At 38.9% G+C, this 21057-nt stretch overlaps 1 protein-coding gene across 1 annotated transcript; it reads left to right on the top strand.

Moving 5' to 3' along the window:
- Positions 1–12121: 12121 nt before the first annotated feature.
- On the top strand, positions 12122–14584 carry LOC110942454. The gene is made up of 5 exons (XM_022184233.2): positions 12122–12238; positions 12322–12502; positions 12582–12880; positions 12965–13540; positions 14186–14584. Exons 1-5 carry the CDS (start codon positions 12122–12124, stop codon positions 14582–14584), a joined length of 1572 nt encoding a protein of 523 aa, XP_022039925.2.
- The last annotated feature ends 6473 nt before the right edge of the window (positions 14585–21057 follow it).

Below are 21057 nucleotides of genomic sequence, written 5' to 3'. Positions count from 1 at the left end.
CGGTAATAACTAATGAAAAGAATGAATTAATACCAACGAGAACCGTCAAAGGATGGAGAGTATGTATAGACTATAGACGATTAAATGAAGCAACAAGGAAAGATCACTTTCCTTTGCCCTTCATTGATCAAATGCTAGAAAGATTATCCGGTCATAAATTTTATTGTTTCTTGGATGGTTTTTCAGGTTACTTTCAAATCCCGATAGCGCCCGAAGACCAAGAAAAGACAACTTTCACATGTCCCTATGGAACTTTTGCTTAGCGACGCATGCCATTTGGTCTATGTAATGACCCCGCAACATTCCAGCGTTGCATGGTGGCCATCTTCCATGACATGATAGAAAAGATAATGGAAGTCTTCATGGACGACTTTTCTATCTTTGGAGACTCATACGACCAATGCCTCGATAACCTTAAACGAATGCTATCCCGATGTGAGGAAACTAACCTCGCCCTTAACAGGGAAAAATGCCATTTCATGGTAACAGAGGGAATAGTGCTCGGACACAAGATCTCAAGCGAAGTAATGGAAGTTGATCGAGCAAAAATAGACTCTATTTCTTGATTACCTCCACCATCCTCCGTTAGAGCAATCAGAAGTTTCTTAGGGCATGCCAGATTTTATAGGCGATTTATCAAAGACTTTTCTAAAATTTCAAGACCTCTAACAAAATTACTTGAAAAAGATGTGCCTTTCATCTTTGACAAGGATTGCAATCAAGCATTTCTTACCCTTAAGAAAATGCTAGTCAATGCACTATCATGATAGCACCTGATTGGAAATTACCTTTCGAAATCATGTGTGATGCAAGTGAATTTGCAGTTGGAGCAGTCTTGGGACAAAGAAAAGAAAAGCATTTTCACCCAATTTATTATGCTAGTAAAACACTTAACGATGCAGAAGAGAATTACACAACAACTGAAAAAGAATTACTAGCTGTGGTATTTGCTTTTGATAAATTTCGTTCTTATCTTGTTCTTTTTAAAAAAATAGTCTATACAGATCATGCAGCCATTCGATACCTTTTCAAGAAACAAGACGCAAAACCCCGTTTGATCAGGTGGATTCTACTACTCCAAGAATTTGATATTGAAATCAGAGACAAAAGAGGAGCAGAAAACACAGCAGCAGATCATCTTTTGCGCTTAGAAGACCCAGCTTTAGAGGCAACTAGGGACGAGCAAATCAACAAAAAATTTCCAACGGAGTCCCTAGAAATGGTGGAATACAAGGAAGAACCATGGTATGCCGACTATGCTAACTACTTAGCTAGCGGTATAGTCGCCAAAGGATGGCGACATCACCAAAGAAAAAAAAATCTTTGCTAATGTGAAGCATTTCTTTTGGGAAGATCCTTATCTTTTCAAAATGTGTGCCGACCAACTCATCCGAAGGTGCGTACATGGTAGTGAAGCAAGAAGAATACGCCGCCATTGTCATGAAGGTCCATACGGAGGACATCATGGTGCCGCTAGTACCGCACGAAAGGTATTTGATTCAGGATTTTATTGGCCGACCATTTACAAAGACGTGCAAAGTCTAGTTAAGACATGTGATGCTTGCCAAAGATCACGTAATATTTCTTCCAAAAACGAAATCCCACAAAATGGCATTCTCGTTTGTGAAATTTTTGATGTGTGGGGACTCGACTTTATGGGACCTTTCCCGCCGTCAAAAGAAACAAATATATACTTGTGGCAGTAGATTACTTGTCTAAATGGGCCGAGGCCGAGGCACTTCCAACAAATGATTGAAGAGTCGTGGTAAGATTTCTGAAAAAACTATTTTCTCGTTTTGGAACACCTAAAGCATTAATAAGTGATAGAGGTACCCATTTTTGTAATCGTCAACTCGAAAAAATCTTAACAAGATATGGGGTCTATCACCGGGTCTCAACAGCATATCACCCTCAAACAAACGGTTAAGCCGAAGTGACTAATAGAGGTTTAAAACGAATACTTGAAAAAACCGTAGGATTAAATAAAAAGGAATGGGCCGATAAATTAGATGATGCTTTATGGGCTTTTCGAACTGCTTATAAAACAACTATAGGCACAACCCCATATAAGCTCGTCTATGGAAAAAGTTGTCATTTGCCGGTAGAAATAGCTCACAAGGCCTACTGGGCAATAAAAAATGTAAACTTGGATTTAGAATTTGCAGGAAAAAATCGATTTTGTCAAATAAGTGAATTAGACGAATTAAGGAATTATGCATACTCTAACTCTGAAATTTATAAGGAAAGAATGAAAAATTTGCATGACAAACACATTAAACCTAATGAATTTCAAGTGGGAGATCAAGTTCTATTGTTTCATTAACGACTTCGATTATTTTCGGGTAAACTAAAATCTAGGTGGCCAGGACCTTTTTCCATCACCCATATTTTTCTTCATGGTGCAGTAGAAATTAAGTCTCGGAATGGTATTCCATTCAAAGTCAATGGCCAACGGCTGAAACTCTATCAAGGATTCATTGAGGGTGGGGAGGAAGAAATCTCGCTTCAAACGGTTGACGAATAAAGGCATCAACATCATACCTGGTAGGTTGCGAACAAGCGGATGAAAATCAAAACTAGTAAGTCTTCTAACCGAGTTTTGGGAAAACAGGGCACTCACACGAGCACTATAAAAAATAAAAAAATAAAAAATTTCAAAAACTTTGCTCGGCACGGGGCCGTGTCCGCGCATCTGTTGGGATAAAACCCCCTTTTCATAATAGTTACATCATTCCACACGCCCCCTATCATTCTAACAACATCAAGGTATGATTCTATCATCATTAGTAGTTAGATTAGTTACTTGCATGTAGTTAAAACATCAAAAATTTGGGGAAAAATCTAGGGTTCTTGAAGTTCATCCGGATCAAACCTCAAATTTTTGCTTAGATCTGACAGCATTAGTATAGATTAGTATTATGGAAAGTAAACCCACTTGTATTGTTGATAGATTTGCCCGATTTCTCACAAAAACCCCAAACCCTTGTTTTTGAACTGAAAAAGATAAAATCGAAAGGGTAAACGGTTTGTTTTGGGAAAAACGACACTTGGGGTTTCATTTTCGGGGAAAACCACACATACTTGACCAAAAATTTTCAAGTTTTCGGGATCGGGTCGAAAAATGGAATTTTTGAGTAATAGACGCCTGGACACGGGGTCGTGCCCGCTGAGCACGGGGCCGTGTCCAGCTCACTGTTTTCAATTTTCTCTGAAAAGTTTCGGTATTTCGTGCTAACTTTTGATGTATTCTTTCAGATGTCGAAGAAGTTCACAAGATTCAACGCAAATGAGCTCGATGCTAGGGCCAGATATGACATACTTCAAACAAGACCGAAAGAATACCCAAGACAAGTGTGCACGGATCTCTTAGCCATGGTGAACCAACTTGACCGGTTTAACAACCTCGTTACCGGCCCACTAAGGATTGCCCTAACCACTAGACTTCGTTCCGTCCATGAGTGCACTATGGAATTTTATAGCACCTTCACTTTCAATTCAATGTGCGACCCTTTCGACAATGATGGGGTGGCATTCCGATGTGGTGGAACGAAGTACTCGATCTCAATGGCACAATTCGGGGCAATAGTAGGGCTGTATACGGAGGAAGATTCGGGGAGTGAAGAGGACATCGGAGGGGTGCGAGACTTGGATGAGAACGAGCGCCAAGTCGCGTGGGCTCAGATTGGTGAAGGGCACTACAACACAAGCAACACAAAGAGTACCAAGTTGAGAGACCCACTCTACCGATACATCCATAGGGTCCTCGGTTACTCTCTAAGCCAAAGGCATGATAGTGGTGGCGTTGTTGGGTTGAGAGATCTGATAGTCCTTCACTGCATTCATACCCGAAGACACCTCGATGTTCCATTTCTCCTACTCCGAAACATGCATCTGAACCGGCTAGCTCATGCACCAACCCCTATCTTCTTCGGAGGATGGGTGTACCGCATCTTCAAGCACTTCGTGAACATACCTAGGTCTTTGGAAAGAAGCCCATGGTCGGGACGAGTCGACGTACACATATGCCGCTCCATGAACCTAATCTATGAGGCGGAAGATGGGTCAGTTAGCTTTCAGAGGATGCAAGGGCATGCATGGAACCCGCAAGAGGCGCTAGTCCTTCACGCTCCACAGTTTCAACAACCTCCCCACTACCAGTACCACCCTCATGGTGATCCAGGCCAATCCTCCTCACAAGGAGGTGGTTTTCCTAACTTTCAGAGTTCGCATGATCTTTTGCAGGAAAACCTTATGTGCACCAGGAACACCTACAACCTCGCCAACAACACATACAACCGGGTCGGGGCCATTGAAAGAAACATCTCCGATATCCAAGATGACATCGGAAGCATCCGGGAGTACATGGCGGGGCATGGAGGAGGAGGTGATGAGGAGGGCAGTGATGATGACATGGACTAGGCGGGTGGAGTAGGAGTAGGAGCAGGTGGTTGGTGATCCCACATGTTAAAACCCCCCTTTTTCTATCAAACAATTTCCGGCCTGCGTGCCGAGTGTTAAACAATTTACTTTCCCCAACTCTTTTTATTTTTCTGCATTTGTTTTTTTTACTTTGTGACATGGATGTTGAACTTGGTAATCTAGGATGTTTGGTATTGTTTGGTGTGGTATTTATTGATAAAACAGGTACATATGAGGCTTAGAGTACTGAACATTAGTACTACTAAATCCGGAACAAGACAACCGGAGCTAGAAACATGTTTTTTCAACCTTGCAGACTGTCTACACGGGGTCGTGTCCGGCCGACACGCCCTCGTGGCCACCTCCCAGACCTGCTTTTTGTTTACTTTCTGCAGATTTTTGCCAGACACGGGGTCGTATCCAGCCAAACACGCCCCCGTGTCCACCTTCTGTAAGTTTTCGTTACTGGCACCTGAACACGGGGTCGTGTCCGTCCGACACGAGGCCGTGTCCAGAGTGCCAGTAACATAAAATTTTGCTTTTTAACACTCTTTTACACATTCAGTCAACCTAAAAACTTATTTTTGGGACACATTGAGGACAATATGTAATTTAAATGTGTGGGGATGCTAAAACTTTGAATCTTGCAAGTCCTAATTAACAAGCCTTACACAAAACTCTATTGGAACCGCTAATCACCCCAATTTTTTTTCAAAAAAAAAATTTCATTTTTTACTTGTCTAAGTTTAAGTTGGGAATTTCAAGTTCTAATAAGGTTATATTTTTACAAGTTTACAACCGATAGCGTCGTGATAAAAAGAACCAACATAAGAAAATTATGAAACGGCATGACAAGCTTAGTTAAAATTTGATTATATATACTTGATCACATAAAAACCCATTCCCACAAAAGTGAGTTTTGAGCCTTTATTGAGCATATAAATACATATCTTTACACTAAATGCTCATTTTTCGTTTCTTGTGTGAATAGCCGCTTGGTTCGTACGACTCTAGAACTTGCCACAACAATGCATTCCCGGTCCTTACCAACTAAAACCCGAGTAAGTAAATGATGGAGGCATTAGGACTAACCCTTTTTTCTTTCTACACCATTATTTTTTATTTTTTTTTACCACCTACCCAAAATCCCCCTAGTTAACCCTTTGAGCCTAAACCTTTTCATTTCTTAACCCAAAACAATCACCCTTTTTACCCACCTAAACCTTTTTATTTTAACCTTTTCTATTAGTAACAAAGCTCGGTTTTTCTTATGACTTCCAAAATATATATATATATATATATATATATATATATATATATATATATATATATATATATATATATATATATATATATATATACTTTGATGATGAAACCAAATAAACAAACAAGTTCATCAAAAATTACTTTGTTTGAAAGAAATGGTTCATTAAAATAAAATAAAATTGTCCTCTTGATATTTACAAAGGTATATAGTTAAAAAGGAGGAGGATTGATTGCTTGGCAAGCTTATGGTAGGAGTAAGTTCCATGCCGCTCTCGAGTGATTCACTAAAAATACACCTTCGGCCGAGTGTTGAGTGATCCCCCGTGAGGTATGTGAACTTGTATATAAATGGAATTTTAAAAAAGGCATGTTATGCCCTATTAAGTAATTTATCTTTTGAAACGTTTTTAATAAATCATGACGAATAGGATTGTAAATAAATAAAAATAAAACTTAATAAAGAATCTTGGAAATCCCGACACTCTATGACAAGCCCAAAAACCTTCTCTTCTACCCATTCCATGTGGGAGTGAAAAAAGCCACATTATAAAGAGTTTTGCTTGAGGACAAGCAAAGATTCAAGTGTGGGGGTATTTGATGTACACAAAATGCAACATATAAATTACATCAATCATGGCATAAAACTGACCCTTTTTTAGTACTAATGTTGGAAAAAGTGTGCTTTTGTCTTCCTTTTGTATTTTCAGGATTAAATGAGCTCAAATAAACAAAAGAAGCAAAAAGACAGCTAAATCTAACATAAACACAAGAAAAGGAACAAACGTGGCATGCCCGACCTCCCGACAGCATCTTCCCAAGCAAAACAAGAAGACAGAAGCCTGAACACGCCCCGTGCTCAGTGAGCACGGGGGGCGTGCCCAAGTGTCAGCAGAAAAGACAAAGTGGTAGAAGCTTCTATTGCCCACCACGGGGCCGTGCTCAGCGGACATGGGGCCGTGGTCAACTATAAGATTCGCGAAATCCAGGCAAATCTTGATAGTATAGATATGCTTCTACACACGGGGTCGTGCTCAGCGGACACGGGGGCGTGGTCAACTAATGCAGACAAAACTTTTAATGAAAATGCATTTAATGAAGAAAGAGAGTAGGATGGGCACGGGGCCGTGCCCAGTGGACACGGGGCCATGCCCGAGCTTCTGTTCAGCCTATAAATAGGAGTGCTTGGAGCTCTTGCAACTCATCCCTTGGCACACCACCTCTCTCACACTTCACCCACCACCCACCACCATCACAACACCATCATCCACCACCATCATCCATTGTCCATCATAGAGTGTGTGAGTCGTCTCGGGATCCAAGATTGATCGTAAGAGTTCTTGACAATCAAAGGCCATGTTTGCCTAAGTCTCTTATATCACTTGGTGAAGACAAATGTTTAGTGTAATACTGTTTATTTTTAATCTTTTGCACTTTTTACTTGGTTTTGTATTAATGACTTTAATTACTCGTTTCTTATGTTGAAGGTGATTCTTCCTTATCGTTTGTCCGTGGTGTCTTGGCATTATTTTACTGTCTATATAAAATAAAAGATTTTCACCATTCATATCTCCACGGTCTATATGGAGGTATGTTGGCTACCTGGTCGGGGGTTAAGGGAACGGTTTGGTAAGAGTCTTGCCATTGTTCAGTGTATAGATCCTGCAAAGGACCTCCTACAATACCCAACGGTATTGGATGGCAGGGGTCCAAACTCTTTGACCCCCTCATAAGTTAAACTACTATTAAAACTTTAACGCGGCTACTTAGGACTGTATCCTTGCTGACTTAGACTACTTAGCAGAGGGTAACGTCGCCTTCAAAAGAGGGGCCTACCACATTATGCATTAATAACTTAATTAATTATCTTTCAATAATCTGACCCTTTAGGATTGTATCCTTGCTGACTCAAACTACTGGGTTGAGGGTACGTCGCCTTCAAAAGAGGGGCCAACTACAATAACTAAGATAATCTCTTAAACAAGTGCAAAAGTGTGAAAATAATCAAACATTACACTACACACGAGTCGGATCCAAGTAATTCATCTTGTCTATCTGTTTTTACTTTTATTTTTATTTTCATCATTTTAGTTAATTTTATTTTTCTAGTTTATAAACCTTTTTCTAACATTTTGATTTGATTAGACATTGAGAATAAACCAGTACTAAAAGCTCTTGTGTCCTTGGACGACCTCGGTATCTTACCAACACTATACTACGTCCACGATGGGTGCACTTGCCCATATGTGTGTTTAGTGTTAGTAAATATCGTGTTTATAAATTTAAAACTTGGCTAAAAAGTGTAAAAAGGGCTTAAAATATATACCCAAAACATATCGCACTTCAAACGCACATCACTTGCATCTGTAACTTAGTCTTTTGGAAACACGTCAGTTTACAATGGTAAATACAATCAACCGACACATTTTGAAAACATTTTCAAAATTATTTGAAGTGCACAAGGCACATGATTTTATAAATAACTTGGGAGAATTCAAAATGATCTTGTATACCGTTTTATATGCCTGTCCAAACATATGGGGCCCAGTACTAAATACCGAGACATAATTAACCGACACACCACTTAAACCCACGGACGGGTATCCCCACATAGTGGGTAAGAAAACGTTTTATATTAGTATTAAGCCTCTGTCAGGTGTATGCCTACATCCCGAGCTTGATCGTGGCCATTAGTAACTTAAATGAGCCGAGGATATCCAGGACACGGTCGCGTTAACCCCCAATGTTTAAGTTATCAGACAAAACAAATTAAAACTAGTTATGAAGATTTTGTAGCCACCATCTGGCATATGATCCCATACCCGACCAAGCGGTAATAATTTACCGTATCCCAAGCCCGTATAGGGAAAATAGGTTAAGAGTATTTGCCTGAGCTAACACTCATCTTAATATGAAAGGTTTATAAATGACTCAGCCGTTAATCAATTGACTAAGATAGGTAGCAATTTACCGGAAGGCCCTAGTCTGGAATGATGGTATAAATAACCAATTAGAATGCTAACGGGTCGTATTCAAGTCGTAGACTTGGACCGGTTAACTTAACATATTGAAAATGGTACAATACACTTGATTAAGCGATGACCGGAAAGGAATGTAGTTTAAACCCAACATGTACTAAGACTTGTATAATATGGGTAAACAAAGAACATTCTGGAATTTAAAGTAAAAATGATAAGGTTTGACTCGTTCTAGTAAACTTACGTAAACTAGTTACATAAGCTTAACTGTACGCGTATAAGCGATATCGGGTAACTGAATGAGTCATGAACAAGTTCTATATGGCAATATGCTTTAAATAAGTTGTAATATCAGTAGGATATCAACTTACATGCCCATGAAGGTTTTAAAATCAAACTATGCCTCATGAGGGCGTTTTAGTCATTTAGCAACGTATTAAAGGAACTTGCATATAAACTGAAGTTATGAACATAAATATATTGTAAAAGTACTTTACTTATGATATAATATCAGTAGGATATCAAATATATGTGAGTTTTATGATATACCAAACTATGCACCGAAGGGGCATTTTGGTCATTATGAACATAGTTTGAGAACTTGTTTATAAATTTGAGTTAAGATCATGTACCTACTATGAAAACATTTTAAATAAGTTATAATATCAGTAGGCATCAAGTTTTGATTGATAGTCATGGTTAAAACAATACGATGCGCCAAAAGGGCGTTTCAGTCATTAAATACCGACATTTGCGATCTTTAGTAAAAACTCAGGTTAGGAACTGACTTGATATCCCAAAATATATTAAATATGATATTATATCAGTAGACAAAATATTTGATAGGATAAATTATGTTTAAAACCATTCTAAGTGCCGAACGAGCACTTTGGTCATTTTAAAACATAATTTACGATCTTACATGAAAACTCAATTTATGATCAGTTTAATAACATCAAAATCTGTTAATTACATTAACATATCAGTAGTTAAATCATTTGCAAGTTCGTTATTTATTAGAACCTTATTTTATGCAAAAAGGGAATTTTGGTCAAAGTATGGCATAATAACGAAACTTATGCAGAAACTCAGAATATGATTATGACCATGTAATTTAACCTCAGAGGGTTATGCTACATTAAAATTACGATCATAATGCAACCTTAAATCAGTAGCAAACTATAACAACCCTCCAAAATATTTTCAACACCCTAATATATTTTAAAGTATCCCTATATGTCTTAAAACATACCCCGTATGCGAAAACCGAGCCCCGAATACATTATATAATTACAAATAAAATAAAAACAATAAAATAGGGTTGGTCGCGGGGCGTGAAGACCCCCGTGAACATCTACGCGGGCTGCGACAGCTTCAATCTCAGGCGAGCCCCCAGGCCGCCACGTGGCCGCCTCGTGTCATGCCTAGTGGCCGAACTAGCTAGCCTCGCGGGCCGCGAAGGCCCTGGCCGTGTTCTACGCGGGGCGTGATGGAACCAAAATCAGGCCTTATATAAAGAGGGCATCGTCCTTCAGTTCCGATCGTCAATCTCTTTCTCTCTCACGAAAATCTATATAGTCAAAGTGCTTTTCGGGTATAATACCCCCCTAAATAACGAAGTTCTGCTCCGTTGTAAGTATCATAACCCCAGTTACGTATTAGATACGCTGCCCGATTGATCCAGGGTTCCGTAACGGCTGTCGTGGTTCTGCCCAACGTAGTCGTTGGAATGCCGTCTCGGGGAAGGTATTACTAATGTAAATATTGGGTTATTATACTAACACGTGTGCGTTTATGTATTTTATAGATAATTTCCAGGAAACCCTTAAAGAAAACCTAAGACAACAATGTGAGTAATCTCCTTTTTGCAACTGTTTTTACAAAACCTTAAATGTTTTACAATGCAATTAAGCAGTGATTGAGTCTTTGTAATTCTACAATTACTGCCGGTTTGTTGGGGTTTTATATACAAAATGTGGAATACGTTACCATTGGACAAAGAGTTAGCCAATGAGTAAGATGACCCACCAGTCAGGATTGACAGTACTGAATGAGTAATTGGGTAGATGTAAACATTGTAATCACTCTCAATACTGTTTAAAGATAAAACTCTTCTTGATTAAACTGGGATTCACTCACCAGTATTTCCCACTGACAAAATGTTTTTAAACGCGTTTCAGATAACAAAATGTGAAAGCCAACTAGAAGCCAGCCTATACAGTTAATAGCGACGCTATAGCGGTGCTATAGCGGCGCTATAGCGGCGCTATAGCGGTTAGCGGTCTCCTGGCATCATAACGGTCCAAATAGCGGTTGGGCATAGCGGTTCCGCTAATAGCGGCGCTATAGCCCGCTATTTGGCCGCTATTTGTAAACCTTTATAGCGGCTGGATCAGTGCTAATAGCGGTCAGCCCAACTTCATAAAACCCATTACAGTAAAAAAGGCCCAATGTTTGATAAAACCTAATACGACCAATTAAAACCTAGATACGACCAATCTATTATGTTCAACGACCGGCGCACACTCATTTGAGGTCTTGGAAGCAGTTCATCATCATCGAAGTTCAATTGTTGTTCATCAAAGCTGACAAAAATCAAATTAAAGCTGTTCATCATCATCAGAGTTCGATTGCTGGTCTGATACTTGAGTTCATCAGAGTTCGATTGCTGGTCTGATACTCGAGTTCATCAGAGTTCGATTGCTGGTCTGATACTCGAATCAAAGTTGTTCATCATCTTCAGTCTTCGACAGTCACCTGTCACCAAGGTATTAGTGTAATAGTGTTCTCTTCGGTTTTCAAAGTTACTATTAGTGTTCGATTCGATTGCTGGTCTGATACTCGAGCTCATGAATCTGTTACAGTTGATTCTTAAATAACATCTTGATTCTTGAATAGTTGAATGTATTAGTCTTGAATGTATTAGTTTACCAAGTTTAGCTCATGAATCTGTTACAGACTTATGAATCTGTTACCAAGTCTTAAATAACATTTGTTATAGTTGATTATCTGTTACCAAGTCTTAAATAACATCTGTTACAGTTGATTGAATGAGAAACAGGGGCATCGATCCCGGATTGTCTGTTTGATTGTGTCAGTTTGATTGTGTTAGTGTATGTCTTACATTATGTTACATTATTTTTGCATCAGGTTTTTGATAATGGATTGTTCAGCTCCTTCTTCACATGCATCTGTCAACCCTACAAACACTAAAACGGTATCGTCTGATGCCGGCACTCATGCCGGGGGCGCTAGCAAAAAAAAGTTCAAGTGGAGATATGGCTTGGGAATAGGGAGAGCAAAGAGACCCCTTGAAAAAACATCAAGTCTGGTGTACACTATGTGATAAGAAGGTATCCGGAGGAATCACACGACTCAAGCAACATCTTACTCATACCGGAGGACAAGTCACCGGTTGTACGAAAGTGACTGTGGATATTCAGAAGCGAGTCTTAGCATCAATGAAAGAAAAAGATAAGATACAATTAGAAAGGAAAATAAATTTACAAATTCTTAGATCAAACACGGTTGATCTTTCTGGTGAAGATGAAGATGAAGATGAGGATAATGTACAAGACGTTAGTACAAAAAAAATGTTTCAAAGAAAAAGAAATTTGTAGGTGCTAGTAACGTGCGAGATGCTATGGATAACATGTTTAAGACTGATTACGGAAAAACAACGCAAAATACATTGGATAGAAATAATCCAATAAAGGAGAAGTTAAAGATGAATGCTTGGGATAAAATTGCAACTTGGGCTTATGCGGTTGGTTTACCCTTTAATGCCGTACGTGACGAAAGTTTCCAAGACATGATCCACGCCATTGGAGAATATGGAAGAGGTACTTTATTTGATTAAGTCATTAAGCTTCATTGGTTATTTGATTATGACTATATAACTTAGTTTTATCTTTATGTTAGGTATGCCAGCTCCATCTTATCATAATATTCGTGTGACGTTGATGAAAAAACGTTTAGAAGAAACGAAACAATTTGTGGATTCGTTTCGGCCACATTGGGAAGAATATGGATGTAGCATTTTGTCCGATTTTTGGACAGACGGGAAAGGAAGGTGTTTGATAAACTTCTTAGTCAATTGTCCTCGTGGAATGGTATTTTTGAAATCAATTGATGCATCCGAGCATGTGAAGAATGCTGATTTAATTGTTAAAATGATAAATGAGGCGATAGAAGGTGTTGGAGAGGCGAATATTGTGCAGGTAGTTTTATATTTTTAGTAATTTTATTTGTTATTTTTACTTTCTCTTCATTTTGTTAATTGAATTCGTTATTGTTTCTTATAGTTTATTACAGATAATGGGTCAAACTTTAAAGCCGCAGGAAAAATTTTAGAAGAAGAACACCCTAAGATGTTTTGGACTCCTTGTGCAGCACATTGTGTGAACCTCATGATTCAAGATATCGGTGAGAAAATACCAAAGATAAAGTCTGTTTTGAGTGAAGCTAGAGCAATTGTGGTTTACATTTACTACCACGGAAGGATTCTTAATATGATGAGGAAGTTGGCGAAAAACAAGGAGCTACACAGGTCTTGTGTAACTAGATTTGCAACCCAGTTCTATACCCTTCAAAGTATCCACGAGAATCGACATCATATTCAAGTGTTGTTCGTTTCCGAAGAATGGAGGAAAAGTGACTTTGCAAATAAGGCAGTTGGAAAGAAAGTCGAGCGAATAATTGCAAAAACAGAATTTTGGGACAATGTACACCTAGCTTGTCAAGTGCTAGCTCCATTGGTGGATGTGGTTAGATTGGTTGATACAGAAGAGAAGTCGTGTATGGGTTACATCTATGATGCAGTGTCTAGAGCAAAGGAGCAAATCAAGAAAAATTTAACCGATGAAAGACTGATGACTAAAGTTTGGAGTTTCATTCAAACAAGATGGTGTGACCAACTTCATCATCCGTTACATGCAGGCATAAAGCTTTATATTTATTACTTTTAAATTAAATTAATATAATTGCTTTGTTCTAATTGAAACTCTTTATTGAATGTACGTGCAACTGAATGTTTCTTAAACCTTGCCATTTACCATGCGGATACATCAAAGGATTTACGGAAGAACCCGGACATTTCAGCGGGACTTTATGTTGCTAGTGATCGTTTAGTACCCAATTTGGAAGATAATGATAAAGTCAGGCAAGACTTGAATTTATACATTGATTTAGTTGGGCACTTTGGATCTCCGGCTGCTACAAGGGCTCGAACGAAAGTCGCACCATGTAAGTAAAAACATTTCAATGTATTCACATGTTCTTATTACATCAGTCCATTTATTTATATAAAATGTAGATATATGGTGGCGTACTTATGGGATCGACACACCTTTGCTCCAAAAATTTGTTATTACTGTCCTTAGTCAAACTTGTAGCGCTTCACCTTGTGAACGCAACTGGAGTACATTCGACAATGTAGGTTTTCCTACTACATATTTTTTTTAAATTATATTATAATATTTAACCTCTTTACTTCATTATGTAATTTTTTTATTCTTTATGTTTAGTTACATTCAAAGAAAAGAAATTGTCTTTTGCAACAAAAACTCAATGATCTTGTATTCATCCAATACAACACAAGGTTACAAAGGCGCTTCAACTCACTAAAAACCAACAAATCTTTGGATCCTATTTTGTTAAGAGACGTAGATGAAAATGATGATTGGGTTATACCAACGGAAATTGAGCATCAAGATTTTGTTGATGGTAGTGATGGTCTTCTATGGTCGGTTGCGCGAGAGGCAATGGGAGGAAACGAAGACGTTGGGCCAAGTACTAGGAGCAAAAGAGAGCGTTATAGAGATGATGATGTTAGAGTTAATTCAGTTGAAGTGGAAGATCTTGATGAACGATTGGATTCCTTGGTTGATGTAGACTCGGAGGAAGATTTCATTGGTTATGACTAGATCGTGTTTCGAACATCAACACTTTATGTTTTTATGTTTTGAAGTGGAGACATTACCACTAATATTTGGAATGATAAAACTATGAATTTTGATATTACTATTAATATTTTTCAAAGACATATTTATATATATATATATAAAAGTACATAAATTATGCATTGTATAAAAATTACCGCTATATCACCGCTATACCAACGCTATAACCTATATATCGTATAGCGGACCTTGACCGCTATCCGCTATTTTACCGCTTTAACTGCTTAGAAGCCAGCTGGACATCACTGAAGGCTTGGAAAAGTGGCTATAAATGTTACCTAAATAAAGATGATGTTTTATTTCAATAAAATGAGATTTATTCCTATAAATCAGTTTGTAAGGAAAACTTGGCTTTTTTCCCAATATATTTATTTATATAAAATATGGTGTTTTGCTCTGATAAAATATTTCCTAACTACGGTCCTGGTGATATTTCTACTGCCAAATTGATAAACACCAATACCACCGACACCGAATCTCACGGCCGCCCGTTCCCGGGATAGATAGGGGGCGGGGGTTGCGACAGGAGGTAGTATCAGAGCTAAGCCACTGATTCAGCCACAGAAGTGTTCTGCTGACACCAAGATATTATTCAAAATGTTAGGAAATGAATTACGAAACTATGTGCATATTTGCATTTTATTGTTGTGTGTTATTTGAGTATTTGTTAGTTTACAGTATGAGCCACCAAGGACCTTCCGACGCGTATCGACTGTTGTCCAGCTCACCTAGGAGCGAAGGCACCTCTTCACAGCCTGCCCTCTCAGGGTCTTCTGCTGATAATGAAGACAGGATATTCGTGTTTAAAGCTCAGTCTAAAGAGCCATTCCCTTCTAAAAAGAGAGGATGGTTCAGTAGGGGAGCGCATGAACGTAGGAAACGAATGTAAAAGTTACAACAGCAGTGAGCCTTAGCAGCCGCTAAAAGAGAGACAGATGCCCACGCCCAGAATATGCTTAATAGGGGTTTAGCAAACTTCCATATCCTAGCAACCACAATTGTCGACCCTAACCTGGAGCAACTGATAACACCTTAACCATTACCACTATTCCCCGCTCAGCCAATGGAAATAGAAAACAACCCAGAAAATCAAGTTGAAATGCATGATTTTAACCTAGAGGAGATACCTAGGGTACCAGCACCTAATCCCTTAGACCCAGACTACGACCCGTGGCTAGATGAGCTTAGGGATTACCAGCAACGCTACCCAATCCCAGAAGACGAACCCATGTCGAATCTAGCAGCCTACCCAGGTTTGGACCCTCTAGATTCCTACTACGATAACGACCAATACATCAGGGAAATATTAGAGAATCCTTACACGTACTAGGAACCCATGCCCCAATACCCAAACCCAGTCACAGCACCTGCACCCCCAATGAGTGCAGAAAATGTGCAAGAGCTCTGAACTTTCAGAGAAGAAATTTTAGAAATATAGTGAGAGAATGAGGCAGGTCGGAAAGCGACTCGTCTGGAAGTACGACGAGCGCAATATGGAGTTCCGGATGAACCCATATCAGTGAAGGTGATGGTGGAGATGGTAGTATTAATAATAATAATAATAATAATAATAATAATAATAATAATAATAATAATAATAATAATAATAATAAAGTATAATAATATATAATATGTGTGTATGTTTGAAAAAAAAATCTAAATCATAGCTATGGATGCCTACTAGTTGTGTAATTTCAATTTCAGTCGTATTGTAATTTTTATTTCCAGTTCTGGTTTGTATTAGACACATACTATATAAGAAAGAGTAAGTCACAATGATCGACGTTTTTGATCAACATACGTGTTGTGTGATTGATTGTATTAAATATTATTTTCTGATATTAATAATTGATAAATGTTTAAAATTCAGATGGACAACGAAGTGAATCAAGAAAACCAGAATGAAAATAACCCGAACAACGATAACCCGAAAAATGATCATCCGAACAAGAATAACAATGGAAATCAAGTGGATAATAGTGCCATCCAACACATAGTGGCACAAGGAATCATAGATGCAACGCCATTTATTATTCAAACTGTTAGGGAAGCAGATAATAAAAGTAAACATAGCAGTAAATGACCCACTGAACCGGAACACAGCATAAACAATGGATCCTTACTTCAAGCGCCCATTCCCAAAAGAAGAAGAACCATGCCTTATGGTTGTTCTTATAAAGAATTCTGGTCCTGTAAACCAACTGAATTCTCGGGCAATGAAGGGGTCACTGCAGCCTTACGCTGGATAGAAAAGACTGAGGCAGTCTTAAAAATAAGCAAGTGCGCAGAGGAGGATAAGATAATGTTTGCTTCCAATCTGTTTAAGAAATCAGCCTTAGAATGGTGGAATAATATCCTCCAGTCTAGGGGAAGTGACAGGGTTTACAATATGGAATGGGATGAATTTAAAAATATGGTAGAAAGAAAATTTTACCCTCCCAATGAAAAAGAACAAATAGCAAATAAATTCCTAAACCTTAGAATGACTGGAGTTGATAGTACAGGGTACACTATGTTATTCTTTGAATATGCTAGAATAGTACCAACCCTTGCATCACCTGAACCAGTATTAATCTCCCGTTCAGTGAAATAAGGCATGTAGTTGATGTGCACAAAATGCAACATATAAATTACATCAATTGTGGCATAAAACTAACCCTTTTTAGTACTAATGTTGGAAAAAGTGTGTTTTTGTCTTCCTTTTGCATTTTCAGGATTAAATGAGCTCAAATAAAGAAAAGAAGCAAAAAGGCAGCTAAATTAACATAAATACAAGAAAAGGAACAAACGTGGCATGCCCGGCCTCCCCGACAGCATCTTCCCAAGCAAAACAAGAGAACAGAAGGCTGAACACGCCCCGTGCTCGATGAGCACGGGGGCGTGCCCAAGTGTCAGCAGAAAAGACAAAGTTGTAGAAGCTTCTATCGCCCACCACGGGGTCGTGCTCAGCGGACACGGGGCCGTGGTCAACTCTAAGATTCGCAGGATCAAGGGAAATCTTGATAGTACAGATACGCTTCTGCACACGGGGTCGTGCCCAGTGGACACGGGGGCGTGGTCAACCAATGCAAACAAATTGAAATTAATGAAGAAAGAGAAGGAGGATGGACACGGGGCCGTGCCCGAGCTTCTGTTCAGCCTATAAATAGGAGTGCTTGGATCACTTGCAACTCATCCCTTGGCACACCACCTCTCTCACACTTCACCCACCACCCACCACCATCACAACACCATCATCCACCACCATCATCCATTGTCCATCATCGAGTGTGTGAATCGTCTCGGGATCTAAGATTGATCGTAAGAGTTCTTGACAATCAAATGCCATCTTTGCCTAAGTCTCTTACATCACTTGGTGAAGACAAGTGTCTAGTGTAATACTATTTATTTTTAATCTTTTCGCACTTTTTATTTGGTTATGTATTAATGACTTTAATAACTAGTTTCTTATGTTGAAGGTGATTCTTCCTTATCGTTTGTCCGTGGTGTCTTGGCATTATTTTACTGTCTATATAAAATAAAAGATTTTCACCATTCATATCTCCACGGTCTGTATGGAGATATGTTGGCTACCTAGTCGGGGGTTAAGGGAACAGTTTGGTAAGAGTCTTGCCATTGTTCAATGTATAGATCCTGCAAAGGACCTGGGTCAAATTTAGTAGGACCTCCTTCAATACCCACCGGTATTGGATGGCGGAGGTCCAAACTCTTTGATCCCCTCACAAGTAAGCTACTATTAAAACTTTAACCCGGCTACTTAGGACTGTATCCCTGCTGACTCAGACTACTTAGCCGAGGTTAACGTCACCTTCAAAAGAGGGGCCTACCACATTATGCATTAATAACTTAATTAATTATCTTTCAATAATCCGACCCTTTAGGATTGTATCCTTGCTGACTCAAACTACTGGGTTGAGGGTAACGTCACCTTCAAAAGAGAGGCCTACTACAATAACTAAGATAATCTCTTAAAAAGTGCAAAAGTGCGGAAATAATCAAAGGTTACACTACACACGAGTCGGATCCAAGTGATTCATCTTGTCTATCTGTTTTTTGTTTTATTTTATTTTTCAGCATTTTAGTTAGTTTTATTTTTCTAGTTTAAAAACCTTTTTTCTAATTTTTGATTTGATTAGACATTGAGGATAAACCGGTACTAAAAGCTCTTGTGTCCTTGGACGACCTCGGTATCTTACCAACATTATACTACACCCACGATGGGTGCACTTGCCCATATGTGTGTTTAGTGTTAGTAAATATCGTGTTTTATAAATTTAAAACTTGGCTAAAAAGTGTAAAAGGGCTTAAAATATACACCTAAAATATATTACACTACACGCACATCAAGTTTTTGGCGCCGCTGCTAGGGACACAAGGATTTTAAGAAAGCATAAAATCGACGGCCTAATCAGTTTTTCAAAACCTTTTCAAAATGCGCCCACATTTTTCTGAATTTTAGTTTAGTTTTGCATTTACAGTAGCCTGAACACGGGTCGTGTTCACTGAACACGGGGCCGTGCTGCATATTTTTCATAAAACACCCAGATATAGAGTCTGAACACGGGGTCGTGCTCACTGAACACGCCCCCGTGCTGCAAAAACCAGTAACTTTTAAATTCAAATGCCCAGATACAGACCCTGAACACGGGCCGTGTCCACTGAACACGGGGCCGTGTCCAGCCTCTGTTTCCGTTTTTATTTTTGTTTTCTGGTCTCGAGACTCTGTTGTGGTCTGTTGAGTGATTCTCATGGATCAATACTCAGGAGGCTACAACTACACCTATGATGGGGATGATTATAGGGAAGACTATTGCACTAATTGTGGTAACCCACACTCGGTTCAATATTGTAACTCATTTCAACCATCCACTTCATACACCTACTATGAGGAGCCCAGGTACGAGCCATCGACTTCATACACATCCTATGAAGACCAAAGGTATGAACCTTCTCCCTCATACTCGTATTTTGATAAACCAAGGTATGAGCCTTCATACTCATACTTTGAGGAACCAAGATATGAGCCACCACCTTCATATTCTTATTATGAGGAACCATGGCGTGAACAACCCACCTCATATGAGTATGATGAAGAACAAAATTACGACCCTTATCCATCATACACTTACAATAAAGAACAATGGTATGAGCCATCTACTTCATATGAGTACTATGAGGAACCAAGGATCGAACAACCAGATTCAAGCTTTGAAAATCCCGATCCTTACACTATCACCGAAGTGACCGATAGGATATTAGAACACCTTAAAACTATCGAGCGCTACATAAAATAATTTCGCGCAAGGGAAGAGGAGTCCCGCGCAAGAGAAGAATTAACTTGTAATAATAACGAAGAAACAATTGAAGAGGTAAAAATGGAAGAACAAATAAGTGAAAAACCAACACATGAGTTAAACAACGAAAGAGGTGAGTCCATCAACGTTAAAATCCAAGAAGAGTCTAATTTTCAAGAAATTAATCTCTTGTCACCTTCTTTCGAAAATCATTGTTTAATTCCCACTCATGCTAAGTTTTTAAAAGAGTTAAACACTAACACTAAAATTGACGAAACGGTAAGCATTAACTTAACAAATGATCAAACTTCGCTAATAAAAGAAGACCCTTTTGAAATCAACATTACACCGGTTCCATGTTTTTTTCAAAATTCCTTTATTAGTAATATTACGATTGATAAAAATATTTGTGTTATATAATGCCCAACTATATTTTCGAAAAATTAAGTATTAGTGATTTTTCTCCACTTCAAATACCCATTTTTCTATCTAATCGGAAAGTGATAAAATCAACCGGTATAGTTGAGGATGTCTTGGTTCAAACAAATCAAATGGTAATCCCAGTCGACTTTGTCATCCTTGATGACGCTCCTCTAGTGTTGGGACGACCTTTTGTAAGAACCCACGAAGCTTTGAAAAATCGGAAGCATAACAATCTACCCATTCAATTAGGGGCCTTCAAAAGAAGTGTCGATCTTGAGCGATCAATGAAATATCCATTCGGCAATGACGACCCCCTAATTGAAGATGAGCCAGAACCACCTGATAAGGTGGGTCTAGCCAAGGACCTTTATAAACGTGGCGCACCACGGAGGCATTCCGCGGAACTATCCTTAGTTTAGTTTAGAATAATTTTTTATGCTTTCTAGTTTAGTTTTAATTTTCAGGAATAAAAACACACTCGGGATGGTGAAGGATACTAAGGGAAACTTGAACCCACACCCCATGCACAAAAACAGAGCCTCCCGACAATTTTTCTTCATTACAGCAAGCTCAGCACGGGACGTGCTCACCCAACACGCCTCGTGCCCGAGGTTCTGTAGAAAATGCCCAGTTCAGGTAACTGGACACGGGGCCGTGCTCACTGAACACGCCCCCATGCCCAGCCTTCTGTTTAAATTTGACACTGGCAGTCTGGACACG

The sequence above is a fragment of the Helianthus annuus genome, chromosome 2 (assembly GCF_002127325.2).
Source record: "Helianthus annuus cultivar XRQ/B chromosome 2, HanXRQr2.0-SUNRISE, whole genome shotgun sequence".
NCBI classification, from domain to species: Eukaryota; Viridiplantae; Streptophyta; class Magnoliopsida; order Asterales; family Asteraceae; genus Helianthus; species Helianthus annuus.
Note: the sequence above shows the minus strand (reverse complement) of the source record. Positions and strands in the feature narration are given on the sequence as shown.